General features: G+C 39.7%; 1 protein-coding gene across 7 annotated transcripts in view; it reads right to left on the reverse strand.

Moving 5' to 3' along the window:
* Positions 1 to 13,508, reverse strand: part of NCOA3 (nuclear receptor coactivator 3) — a 1,019,275-nt gene that overhangs the window by 17,308 nt on the left and 988,459 nt on the right. For 6 of the 7 annotated variants that reach the window (XM_042465907.1, XM_042465905.1, XM_042465903.1 and 3 more), the window contains 6 exons: positions 12,715 to 12,909; positions 11,268 to 11,504; positions 10,169 to 10,295; positions 4,713 to 4,884; positions 2,559 to 2,855; positions 1,962 to 2,066 (listed from right to left, as the gene is read on the reverse strand). In XM_042465907.1, coding sequence (XP_042321841.1) covers positions 1,962 to 2,066; positions 2,559 to 2,855; positions 4,713 to 4,884; positions 10,169 to 10,295; positions 11,268 to 11,504; positions 12,715 to 12,909 — 1,133 coding nt within the window. The remainder of the gene's footprint in view (positions 1 to 1,961; positions 2,067 to 2,558; positions 2,856 to 4,712; positions 4,885 to 10,168; positions 10,296 to 11,267; positions 11,505 to 12,714; positions 12,910 to 13,508) is intronic. The other variant, XM_042465909.1, reaches the window with a different exon arrangement.

Genomic DNA, 13,508 nt, shown 5'->3' on the forward strand with positions numbered 1-13,508 from the left:
ATAATTTTGTTATCATAGTCCAATAATTCTTTGCTGCTTTACAATCCCACCTACAGTGGAAGAAGGTTCCCAGTGATTCCTTACATTTCCAACAATTATTAGGAGCATTTTTATATATTCTAGCTATTTTATCAGGGGACATATGCCATCTATAGAATAATTTGTACCAATTTTCCTTTAAATTTTGAGATGCTGTATATTTCAGATTTTTGTTCCAAATTCTTTCCCATTGTTCTCGTTTTATAGTGTGTATGATATCTATAGCCCATTTAATCATGTTTTCTTTCACCACTTCTTCTTCCATCTGGTACTCCCGCAATTTCCCATAAATAGTACCAATCATATTTTTCTTTTTCCCTTGTAAAATTTCTTCTAATTCAGTTTTATTTTCATTTGTTTCTTGATTTTTAATATCTAATTTAAACCTCTCATAAAGTTGCCTATATTGAAGCATCCCAACTTAAAACCTTTAGTTTCTAGATTTTCTAATTTAGCTATTTTAAATTCTCCTGATTCTTTCACTAGTAAATCCTTGTATAGACACCATTTTTGCTCCCTGGCAATTTCATTTTTAAAAAGTGCTTCTTGTGTTGAAAACCACATGGGAATTTTATTTATTATTCTATTCTTATATTTTCCCCAAATTTTTAACGGGGCTCTCCTTATACAATGATTGTTAACAATTTGATCAGTTTTTTTTCTTTTCCATATATAAGATAGGAATGGAATCCAGATTTAGTCCCATCCCCTTCTAATTCTAGTAATCTTTTGTCTTCTAATTTTATCCAATCCGTAATCCATTCAAGTCCGCATGCTTCATAATATTAGTTAAAATCTGGTAGCGCTGGACCTCCTCTATTTTTTTCCATCTTGGAAAGTTTTAAATTTTCTCCTAGGTTTTTTTCCTTGCCAAATAAATTTCAAGATTTCTTTATTCCACATTATAAAAGTTTTTTTATTAATAATGATGGGTAGCATTTGAAATAAATATAGCATTTTAGGTAAGATTGCCATTTTGATGACTGAGATTCTACCTAAAAGAGAAAGTTTTCGATTGTTCCATTTTAATAGATCTTTATGAATTTCTTTCCAAGTTTTAGTGTAATTATTTTCAAATAATTCTGTTGATCTTTTTGAAACATTAATACCTAAATATCTTTTTTTTACCTCAATCCCTGTTAATTTTTGAATCTTTTTCTTCCTCTGAATTCATATTTTTTGTAATTAAAGCTGATTTTGATTTGTTGATTGCAGTTAAACCTTTCCTGAATGGCTCCTTCCTGCAGTCTGAGAATTGTGTGGACCACAGGTCACATGCAACTGGCCAAAGCCTTTTTGCAACCCTCACGAGTCTCCTACTCTATCCCACCCCCAACAATATTCCCCTCGCCACCGAAAAATCTGCATTGCCCAGCCCTGGTTTAAGGGAAGGCAAAATTTGCAATAATACAAAAACATCTTTCACAAGGATGTGTGAAAAAAGATCAACAAGAATTGACTATATTCATTGGCCACAGAATGCCAAATTGATTGATGGGGAGGGAAAAACAACAGAAAACCCGGGCATGGAATGGAGCATGCCCAAAAGAGATATGGCTGGTTGAACTCTGCTCCTAAATGATAAGCAGACCCTGAATCCAGGCATGCTTGACCGATGCTCCTTAGCATCCCAAACTCCTGGCTGATCTTGGGAATACTCTTCTATGACTGCAGATATGATCTAATGCCTATCTATCAAAAAACATTGTAGCTAATGATATATGTTACTGTAACTCCTATTCAGGCATGGGTTGAGGACAGAAAAAGGAGAAAATAAGGGCAGGGATATACCATATGGTTAATGGAGAAAGATGGGGGACACATAGGAAAGGGCAAACCTAAGAGAAGTACTGGAAGTAGAAAAAATATAAAATATTAATTGCTCTGATGAAGAGACTGGCAAAGATTGCAGTGTGACTCACTTGTGATCCCATCTGTGGAGGCATAACTGGTCTCATCACTGATGCATTACCAGGATTGGGATTCTCCATTTTCATGTCAAGTGTTTGACGTGTTTGATTTAAGAACTTGAAAAGTAGGATGTAATAATTAACAGAACTGATAAGAAATACATCAAAGAGATTTATGTGAAACTAATTCAAGATCAAGCAGTATCACTGAATGAAAAACAACAACATCTTCTTCAATGGATCTCATTAAAACCATTTAAACATAAACATTCATTTTCACCTTGATTACTTAATAGAATTATTAGGGGGGAAAAGTATATAAGTTCCAGTGATGAAATAATCTTAGAATCATATAGCTGGAAGAGACCACAAGGGCCATCCAGTCCAACCCTGCAGCCATGCAGGAATACACAATCAAAGCATGTCTGACAGTATTATTGAAAAGTAAGTAAGTAATAATGTGGAATTAAATCATAGTTTATCCAGAATATCAGGTTAAGTGAACACGTGTTAATTTTAAGCAATATCTTAAACGTGTCTTATTCTTTGCTAAGAAAAAAAAGCTCCCCGCCTTAGAAAACTGCTGGAAAAAAAGATACGACAGATTACCTGCTGCCCTTGAAGCCTCTGTTGGAGCTGCATGCGGAGTTGCTTTGGTGTGTTGGTTCTTGGCCTCATTACATTTGCCCTGGGGTGCATATTTTGCATTGGAAAATTGCTCTGTTGGTTCATCTGGTTCATCACAGAGTTAAAAGCTGCCTGTTGACCCTGCATGCTACTAAAACCTCCTGGTATTGCTGCTCCCTGCCCCTGGTAGGGCTGACCATACATTGCAGGCTTCTGCTCAATCATTACTGTAGACTCTTGCCCATGAAATGGTTCTTGTTTGGGTTCTAATGCTTGCCCCTTTAAAAGAATAAAGAACTTGAAAATATGCTTTATATACTGCAATAATCTAGTATCACCTTTTGTTATATAACTAGGTAAACAGAAGAACTTCATATTATTTTAAAATCTAGGGCATTTTTCAGTTTTCAGGTTTTACTGGTGAGATTTTGAAGGAGAGCAAGATCCACAAAATACAGTACAGTACATGGACAGATGAGATACTGGGGAGTACTGATTATCAACAACTATTGGCAACTATTGTAGTTTTTGGCAGCCTGTGAATACTTGAAAGATTCCCCCATAAGCCTGTGAAAATTGTCAAGGTATGCAATAACTGTTCTGTGAATTTAAAAAAATTATTTAATAAAATTATTTATTACATGCTTTTCTGCCCATCAGAAAACTACTATAGAACATATCAAATACCCTCTTTAGAAACAGAATCTCTGGTAGTAAATATATAATTAAACAGATTCCGCAAAGTGCAAATCTTGAACTTCTTGAGTTACTGCATATACTCATGTATAAATGTAGAAATTTTAGTCAAAAACTTCAAAAATATGTGTTGACTTATCCATGGGGCCAATGTAAGTACTGTACTTTAATTCTTATTTTTAAAAAGGAATCATCCCATTCTTTGAGTGGCAAAAGGTGAGAGCTTAGTTCATCCTAGGAGTAGCTAAAAGAAGAACCAACCCCCCTCTACTCTCTCTGCCATAGAACCGGTTCTGGCCTTTTTGAATGCCTGGGCAGGAAAATGGCAGCAGTGGCAGCTCTTTGGCACTTCCCCTCAAAGTAATACCAAGAGGAATCCAGCTTTAAAAGATTTGAATAAGATATATGTGTCAGCTTTTCTGGGTTAAAATCAAGCAAAGGTACCATATTCAAATTAAAGGGTATAATCACTATTAATGTAGTCACCATTTTCTTTACTTTTCCTTTACATTCTTTTTGACATGTGTGCATTTTCTTAGCCCTACCTATCCCTGTTCACCTCTCCCACACATTGCACAGCCACATTCACTGTAGTTTCCACAGTCTTTAGGGTGAGCACAACAGTTATGCCTGCCAGAAATTTTAAGTTTTTTGGCATCATTTTCCTTTGCTTCGTTCTTCACATCCTTTGCTACATGCCCCTAGGTCAGTGATGGTGAACCTTTTACAGACCGAGTGCCCAAATTGCAACCCAAAACCCACTTACTTATCACAAAGTGCCACATTCCTCTGGCTTTCTAGTAACAAACTCTGGCAAACTCTGTGCTGGAGTGACAGAGCGTGTGCCCACAGAGAGGGCTCTGAGTGCCACCTCTGGCACGCATGCCATAGGTTCGCCACCACTGCCCTAGGTTTTACCCTCAACTTATCCACAGGTCATATCAAAATCCTTAATTCTGGCGCCAAAACCTGCCCTCGACATAAACATGAGGTCAAAATATTTTACTATAGCATTCCATCCAAAACAACAAAATTCATCACATGTCAGCCAATTTTTAGGGTCAGATTTGTAGATTTTTTTATATAAAAAAAAAAGATGAAGAGACAAGCCACATTTGTCTTCACTATAAAATGGCACTGCAACATTATTTATCTAAGGGCTAATCCAGCAAACAACATTAAGTGACCACATTTTGATCAGTACCTGCTTTTACTGGCTAACTAGACCTTCAAGAAAGTTGTAGGCCATTGCATAGATGACAGGCATATTCAGTTTGGGTTTAAAGTTGCAGAATCCTGTCATATATAAAATCAATTCTCACAGAGAAGAAAAAATATTTACAAAATTCTGGTGGAAGGACTGCAGTCAATTTTTCCTAAAATATTTTAAATTGTTTTACCAACTGAACAATAAGCACCTTGAAAGAACTTGTAACTTACTTGATTTACAAGATCAGGAATTCCTAAGGCTCTATCAATTTCTTCAAGGCTAGTGACATCTGTACTACTCAGCAATGTGTGTAGTTGATCTAAAAGAGCTGTTTCATCACTTTGGCCATCAACAGTTGGAGAAGTATATAAGAGGTCATCCAAGGAATTTCTAACTACTTGCCTAGGAAAGTCAAGATACTGCAATTATTAAGAATACTCATACTCATTGACATTTACATACATTTTCAGAGATTCCATTGTTCAGTGGCATGAAGGCTTTTCAAAGGAAATATATTTTCCATTGTATAGAACTGCAAAAGTTTCACTTGACATGTAAGCAGGGTACAAGAAAAGGAAAGCAACATCTTCTGCAACAAAACTATTACAAAATTTAGCAGCCATTCTAATGATACCCCATAATAACATCAGCACATAACATATTAAAGACATTAGAAATATGATGAAAAAATTTGCTAATCCAGATCAGAATAAATGCTTAATTTAATCCAATGTTTGCTCAGCCAACTGAAAACCTCATAAACAGGGAATGACACAATGATCACTCCATTGTCTCCCATCAGCATTTGGAAATTTTAGATACTGGACCAGTTCAGATAAAACACCCCTGGTATCGTAAACCCTATTCTACTCTACAGTTATGTCACAAAAATCAAATAGATCAGTATATCAAGGGGGATATATGGCTCATGTATCCCCCTTAGGCTATATGTGAAGGGGACCTCAAGATTATTGTTGATCATAAACTGAATATAAGTGTGATGCTGCAGCAAAGGAGGAAAATGAGTTCTTTGTTTTTTAGAATAATTAACAGGAGCAGTTTCTAAGTAAAGGGAAGTAATAATCCCACTATATTTGGTGCTTGTCAGGCCGCATCTGGAATACTGTGTTCAGTTCTAGGCATCTCATTTTATGAAGTGCACGAGAACCAGTATAGTGCAGTGATTAGAACTAGACTAGACTATGATGCTGGAGACTAAAGTTCAAATCATCAGCCATAAAAACCTAGGGTGACCTTAGGCAAATCACACTCTCCCAGCCTCCCAAGGCAGCCCCCCCCCCCTCCAGAACACATCTAGCCAAGAAAGCCTCATAGGTACACCTGAAGATCACTGTGAGTTGGAAATAACCTGAAAGCGCACAAAAACAACCACCAAGTTGGAGAGGGTTCAGAGACCAGCAACAAGGATAATAAAGAGATATGAAAAACAAAACATAGAGGAAGGCGACATCGATGCTTAATATCCATCCTGCCTTCCAATCACCCTGTTAACCTGAAAGAGCCGAGGATTGTCCCAAACATACCACAGACCCTCTCCTTGCTCCTATGTAACGCTAGGTCGGTGAAGAATAAGTCACACATTCTGTACAATCTAATAGAAGAAACGAATGCTGACCTAGCATGTATTACAGAGACCTGGCTGGGGTAAGATAGTAGTGTGACCTGGGTAAAAACTCTCCCAGCTGGGTATGTAGTGAAGGAGCAGGTCAGGGAAAGTGGGCGAGGGGGAGGAGTGGCTGTTGTCCATAAGAGTAACATCACCTTGACCAGGAACCCGGTTCCGAAACTGAGACACATCGAGTGTATTTACCTGACCCTAAAGGCCAAGGACAGCTTGGGGATTCTGTTGGTCTACTGTCCACCCCGTAACCTAACAGACTCCCTGACTGAGCTGACACAGCTGATCTCGGAGCTGGTGTTGGAGTCTCCCAGGCTCCTTGTCCTGGGTGACCTCAACATCCCCTTCGAGGCCGGCTTATCAGATCTGACAGGTGCAGCTTGGCAGTTCATGGATTCCATGACAGCCATGGGCCTGTCCCAATTGGTCCAGGGTCCAACACATTGTGCTGGTAATACTCTCGATGTGGTTTTCAATACGGACTGGGATTATCCGTGGGCTGAGATAACTGATATCTCTTCCCTGTCATGGAAGGACCATTTTCTGGTCAAGGTTGGACTGAATGCCACTATCCAAAAACCCCTCGGGGGTGGAGGACCTATTAGAATGGTCCACCCTCGAAGGCTGATGGAACCCAAAAGGTTCCAAGATGCCCTAGAGGGAATTATGTTTGGGAACAATGGCGACTCTGTTGAATCCCTGGTTAATAATTGGAATAAGAACTTTACCGTATCGCTCCCGAGTGTCCTTGCCAGCCTGCTTCGAAGAGAAGACCCTGGTATACAAAAGACCTACGCCAGATGAAGCGGGCTGTGCAACGACTAGAGCGTTACTGGCGGAAACATCAGCACATATCTGACAAGACACTCCATGAGAACATGTTACGTTCCTACGGAGTGGCAATCAGTGCAGCAAAGAATTCATTCAATGCTGCACGGATTGCGTCGGCGGAGTCTCGTCAAGCAGAGCTGTTCAGGGTGGTCAGGGAATTAACTCAAGTACCGACCACCCTGAGCCCTTTGTTAGAACCAACTACAGTCCGTCCTCGCCTTACGTGGGGGATCCGTTCCAGATCCCGCCGCGTAAGGCGAATTCCGCCTATGCTCAAGCCCCATTGGAAACAATGGGGCTCGTGCACGGTGGCGTGGCGGCATGGGAGCGCGTGAGGTGCAAGCGCCCATTCAATTGAATGGGACGCGCTGCCCCTTCCACCCATTCAATTGAATGGGACGCGCTGTCCCTTTCGCCCTGCACGCGCCCTGTGGCTTGAGCGCGTATGCTCAAGGCCGCGTATGGCACGGGCGCACTGTACAGCCTGCTGTGACGCTTTCAACGACTTCTTCGCCGATAAAATCCCTCAGGTAAGGGCTGATCTCGAGGCCAGTTTTTCGACAGAATCAATAAGGGAGGTATCCAGTGACTCTGGAAACAAGGTTATTCTGGATCAGTTTGAGTCTGTAAGTACCGATGACATGGACAAGCTCCTTGGAAGTGTAAGGAGGATGACGTGTGCTCTCGACCCTTGCCCTTCTTGGTTGGTTGTTCAGGGAGGAGATGCAATGAAAACACCGCTACATCTTATTATTAATGCATCTCTTCGGGAGGGTATATTTCCAACGGCCTTGAAGCAGGCAATAGTAAGACCAATCTTGAAAAAACCCTCCCTTGATCCCTTGTTGAGAAACAATTATAGACCAGTTTCTCTCCTACCATTTTTGGGCAAGGTGATTGAGAGGGCAGTCGCCTCCCAACTCCAAGCTGTCTTGGAGGAAACCGATTATCTAGCCCCATTTCAAACTGGCTTCAGGGCGGCATACGGAGTTGAGACTGCCATGGTCGCCTTAGTCGATGATCTTCGCCTGAGCATCGACGGGGGAGATGTTACCTTGTTGGTGCTCTTGGACATCTCGGCGGCTTTCGATACCATCGACCATGGTATCCTTCTGGGACGCCTGGGGGAATTGGGTATCGGAGGCACTGCGCTCCAGTGGTTCCGATCCTATCTCTCAGGAAGGTCCCAGATGGTGAAGCTGGGGGATTGCTGCTCCCGTAAAAGGGAGCTAAAATCGGGCGTCCCACAGGGCGCCATTTTATCCCCTATGCTGTTTAACATCTACATGAAGCCGCTGGGAGAGATCATCCGGAGACATGGGGCTCGGTGTTATCAGTACGCTGATGACACCCAGATCTATCTCTCCATGTCTCCGACTGATACAGTGTGACTAAGGATGGCATCTCTCCTCTGGATGCCTGCCTGGAGTCAGTAGTGGGCTGGATGAGGGAAAACAGACTCAGGCTGAATCCAGAGAAAATAGAGGTACTCATGATAGGTACCCCAAGTCCGGGCAGGGAAATTTGTCATCCAGTCCTAGACGGGGTTAGCCTCCCCCTAAAGGACAAAGTGCGCAGTCTGGGAGTACTCTTGGATCCATCTTTACAACTGTCATCCCAGGTGGATGCGATGGCCAAGAGTGCTTGGTACCAGCTTCGGCTGATACGCCAGCTGCGCCCGTTTGGACCAAAAGGACCTTGAAATGGTTGTACATGCACTGGTAACCTCTCGATTAGATTTCTGTAACGCGCTCTACATGGGGCTACCTTTGTACCAAGTTCGGAAGCTTCAGTTAGTACAAAATGCGGCAGCCAGATTGGTCACTGGAACATCTAGGGCAGACCATATAACTCTGGTATTAAAATCCCTTCACTGGCTGCCCATTAGCTTCCGGGCCCAATACAAAGTGTTGGTTATTACCTATAAAGCCCTACATGGCTTGGGCCCGAGCTACTTGAAGGAGCGCCTTCTCCCACATAATCCGCCCCGCACTCTCAGAACATCAGTGAAATTCTTATTAGAATGTCCGAAAGTGAGACTGATAACAACTCATAAAAAGTCATTCATATCAACAGCACCTACACTCTGGAATAATCTTCCTGAGGAAATCCGAGCCTGCTCCACTTTGGATGCTTTTAAAAAGGCTCTGAAGACACATTTATTCCGACTGGCATATCCGCCTGACCTTTTGTAGAAATTATTTTTAATAGATTTGCATATCATCGACTGAAAAGACTCTTGGCTGTATGTTTTTATGTATTTTGAGAATTGTGGTTTTTATCTTTATCTGTATGTATTAACACTCCGTTGTACACCGCTTTGATCATTGGAAAAGCAGTATAGAAATAAAGCTTTATTATTATTATTATTTATATGAGGGAAGGTTGAAAGAACTGGGCTTGCTCAGCTTGGTAAAGAGAAGACCCGGGTGTGACATGTTTGCATTCTTTAAATACCTCAAGGTCTGTCAGAGAGAACAGAGGCCTGTTCTCTGCTTCTGCAAAGGATAGGTACAGGCGTAATTGTCTGAATTAACAGGAAGATAGATTTGCTTTAATATTGGAAGGAACTTGTTGACAGTGAGAGCGGTTTGGCAATGGAACCAATTGCCTAGAGAGGTGGTGAGGTGCCCTTCAGAAAGAGGCTGGTACAGCTACCTGCTGGGGATACTTTTGCTAGAGATCCTGTACCAAGTAGAGAGTTGGTCTTATGGCCCATGAAGCCTCTTCCAACTCTATTATTCTAAGCTAGATGTAAACATCAGGCCAATTATTGGGTTATTCCTCTCCTCTCATCTTCCAGCATGGAAATCCTGGTTCCTTTAAGCCAGAGTTCCACACTATGTCTGAAAAACAATCTGGCATAATATGTATTTACTAAAGTAAGTTATTATTGCCATGACTATGATATTATGCCAGGAGTTAAAAACAAACAAACAAACAAACAAACAAACAAGCTTCTCAGCATTCTGTTCTTCCAGAAGTGGAGATATTTAGTAATAAGTTACTAGGAAAACTTTAATGAATTATAATATAATCTATAGCTTTGGCCATCTTCAGCACTTTTGAATAAGTTTGTTTACAGAAGTGTTCTTCTGACATGATTAGAATATTATGACAATGATCATGGCAAAAAACAAAACAAAAACAAAACAAAACAAACAAAAAAACAGGGCGTCAGTTGACTAGCATTCCATATTCTGAATCATCTATTACCTGTTTTGTGAACCTCGTGGACCTTGCTCAACAGAGAGCATGCTGTCAGGCCACGCATTTGGTTGATTAGATGGTCCTGGATGTGCATAAGGATTTCCGCCCATACCAATATTCATCTCATTTGGTCCTATAAAACAATTTCATTTTGGCATGGGGTAAATTTCTGAATCATTGGCACAGTCAGTCCAACAACATATGAAGGCATTTTTAAGCTGACAAAATATGGCAATAAAACCACTATACAACTATTTTAGTATTAAATCAGCCTCTTTATAATCTTTACTAAAAGTCCACCCAAAAGGGGAAAAAATGGTATTATCATCAAACGGTGAGCAAAAGTATAAGGTGAGCATTTCATAATATATGGAAATTTCTTCCTGCATCCTAGCCCAGTTATGAAGCTGGCAGCACCAGGTTTCTCCGCAAATGGACTCAAGGACAGTATTTTATTTATTTATTTTTATTTGTATCTCAACTTTCCCCCCAAGACTGTGACACAATAGGGCAGAGAGGAGCTTGCGGTCTATTATTATTATTATTATTATTATTATTATTATTATTATTATTTAGTGCTGTAGATTTGCACAGATCATTTATCTATGATGATTTACCAACATTTAGTAGTTTCATCTTTAGATCCACAGATCCATTTCTTTTGCAAAAGGACCAGGCTTTGAACTGTAATTAGTGTAATACTCAGTATGTTGTCTTACATGTATTAATAAACAATTACTTACAATTCATGTAGCATTTTATAGTTTACAAACTATTTATAAACATATTTCTTTATACTGAATACTGTATGAGACAGATCATGGTGACAACATATTTTCCGGAGAACTAGGATATTAACAAAAAGAAAAAGCGGCAAAGTACATTCAAAGCTCCATTAGATATTAATTACAGGTTTTCTCAGTCCTCCAACGTCTATCTACCTATACTGGCTTACCAGTTGTTCAAAAATATGGTAGACTTTGCTATACATACAGTCTTGAAACAGATATATATATAAAAAGGTGCTTGAGATATTTGTGCCATCTGCAGTAGCTATAATGCAGCAAACTGAAGGTTTCAATAAATAACTGTTAGAAAAACTCACTCATATGAATCATCTGTTGTTGGAGCATGGATCTGGTTCCAGGCATACTATTGGATCTCATGGGCAAGCCAGGCATGGACCCACCAACTGAAGATCTCGAAAGGGAAAGACTGCATTCTGTTCCTGGTCTTGCCATTGAACCAGCACTTGTAGGTTCCATCCTGCTCACTTTTGAGTTTTGTACATTCCACTCACTCGCTGAATGCTGATTCATAGGCATATTTCTGCTAGGTCCTCCTTGGAAAAAAAACACATTTAAAATAATTACTTCTCTTACAAAAAAAGTACTGAATACTGTGCAATTTTAATGGCAGGCCTTCTTGTTTCCTCGTCAAAATAATGACAGATCTGGTCCCAAAAATATAAGCCGCATATAAATATCAGAGGTTCTCATCCTTCTACCGAATAATATGTGTGGAGACTGGAGATAGTTTTCAACCACTAATTCGTAAACACACGTGGGGCCCTTTTTTGCAGCCATATTTTTTCATAACCTGTTAAATATAAGTATAAATTAGTTTGCCTAATTTCAGTTTACTTCAGATACAATCTTGCATAGCTTAGTGTAGCATAGTAGTACAACATGCATAACTACTGCTATACTGAGCCATTTACCAGTCCCCAGACTTACTGTAGGCCTGGTAGAGAGCAGTGACAGGGATTGCAGAAGCATCTGGCTATGTTCCTGTAGACACAGGCAAATTACATCATCAGCTAGGATCCACTGGGACCCTCTGGAGGTCGCAATGGCTGATGTAATTATTAGAGGTGTGACTACCACATGGACATACCCAGATGCTTCTCTGATCCCTCTCTGATCCACAATAGGAATAGAATGGCTGTAGAGGTGCTTCAGCTGGTCTACAGCAGGTCCATTCTCTTCTGGGCAGAAAGTTCAAGCTTCTGGTTACAAACTTATATTTTCCTATTTAATTCTCATTATCTCATATACAATACAATCCTCAATCAGATGTATTGTCTAAGTCTGTTTAATATTCCATTCATCTAATGAAGTGGGCTATAGTCCATGAACGCTCATATGAAAAGGAAGTTATTAGTTTTTAAAGCATCACAGAGCTCCTTGTTTCTCGGGCCTGCACTCCAGCCTTTTGGTACAATGACCTCCAGAAGCTCTGGAACCATATAATTATAATCTGTCAGTTCAAGCACTGCACTAAGCCATGCTTTTAACAAATGACAATTAGATAACCCACTTCAAATCACTTTTTTTCAATTTTGATTTGTTTGATGACTGCTTTCAGACAACCCAATAAAACAACAATAAATTTATTTGAGCTAAAATCTCAGAATCTCAACCAGAATAAGATAGCATAATACAATTCTATCTGTTCTTATATTCATAATAGCTAGTCCATCAACATTTCTGTTTTAAGAAAAAACAAAATTCAAATACAATTAAAAGCTGCTTGTTTGGAAATCAACAAACCCATATTAATGCCAAAATTTTCCTGGTTCTCCGTAATTCGTGGACTACCACCCATCATGTTTTGCTTCTGCAACATGGAGAATGCATTCACACCTCTTACTGGTGCACTTGCCCCCACTGATATGGGGCTATCTAAAGACATGGCTCTGTTGAAAGGAGGTCGTATGTTCTGTACAGACTGGAGACTTCTCATACCTGTTGAAGAATTAAAATATAATTGCCATTTTAAACCTGAAAATCACCCATAAACTTAATAAAAAACCACTGAAGTTAATTTCTATCAGATATCAGAAAAAGAAACTGTTATGTAGATCTGATGACTAAAATGACCAGAAAGTTTTCATCTAGTTCAACTGATCTAACATGACATAAATCTGTAAATCTGGTACATCTCTCTGAATCTGTATATAATTTCTCAAAATACACACATACTAAATACATACCTAACTCTAAAAGGTTTATAAAATGCAGCCCAAAATCTGTAGAAATGTACAGAACTGTAAAAATTTATCTAACTGTAATTCTTATAAGCATCCTTATCTTAAAATAGGACTGGTGCATATTACTGTTCTCGTCTGATTACTTTTCCTTACTCAAATTATCATTTAAAACAATCTGAACTGTGTGACCTCTTAACTCCCCTAATTATATATTCTAGAAGTACACTGTGCTTTGATTAAATAAGCATGCACAGCCTTCGGGAAAATGCAGGAAAAGGAACTACTGGATTTGATTCTCTACAAACTTCCCAGTGGCATGCAGCTGTTTTCACTATCAAAGCTAGGCTTGTAGCG

Source organism: Sceloporus undulatus, chromosome 4 (genome assembly GCF_019175285.1).
Source record: "Sceloporus undulatus isolate JIND9_A2432 ecotype Alabama chromosome 4, SceUnd_v1.1, whole genome shotgun sequence".
In the NCBI taxonomy this organism is placed as follows: Eukaryota; Metazoa; Chordata; class Lepidosauria; order Squamata; family Phrynosomatidae; genus Sceloporus; species Sceloporus undulatus.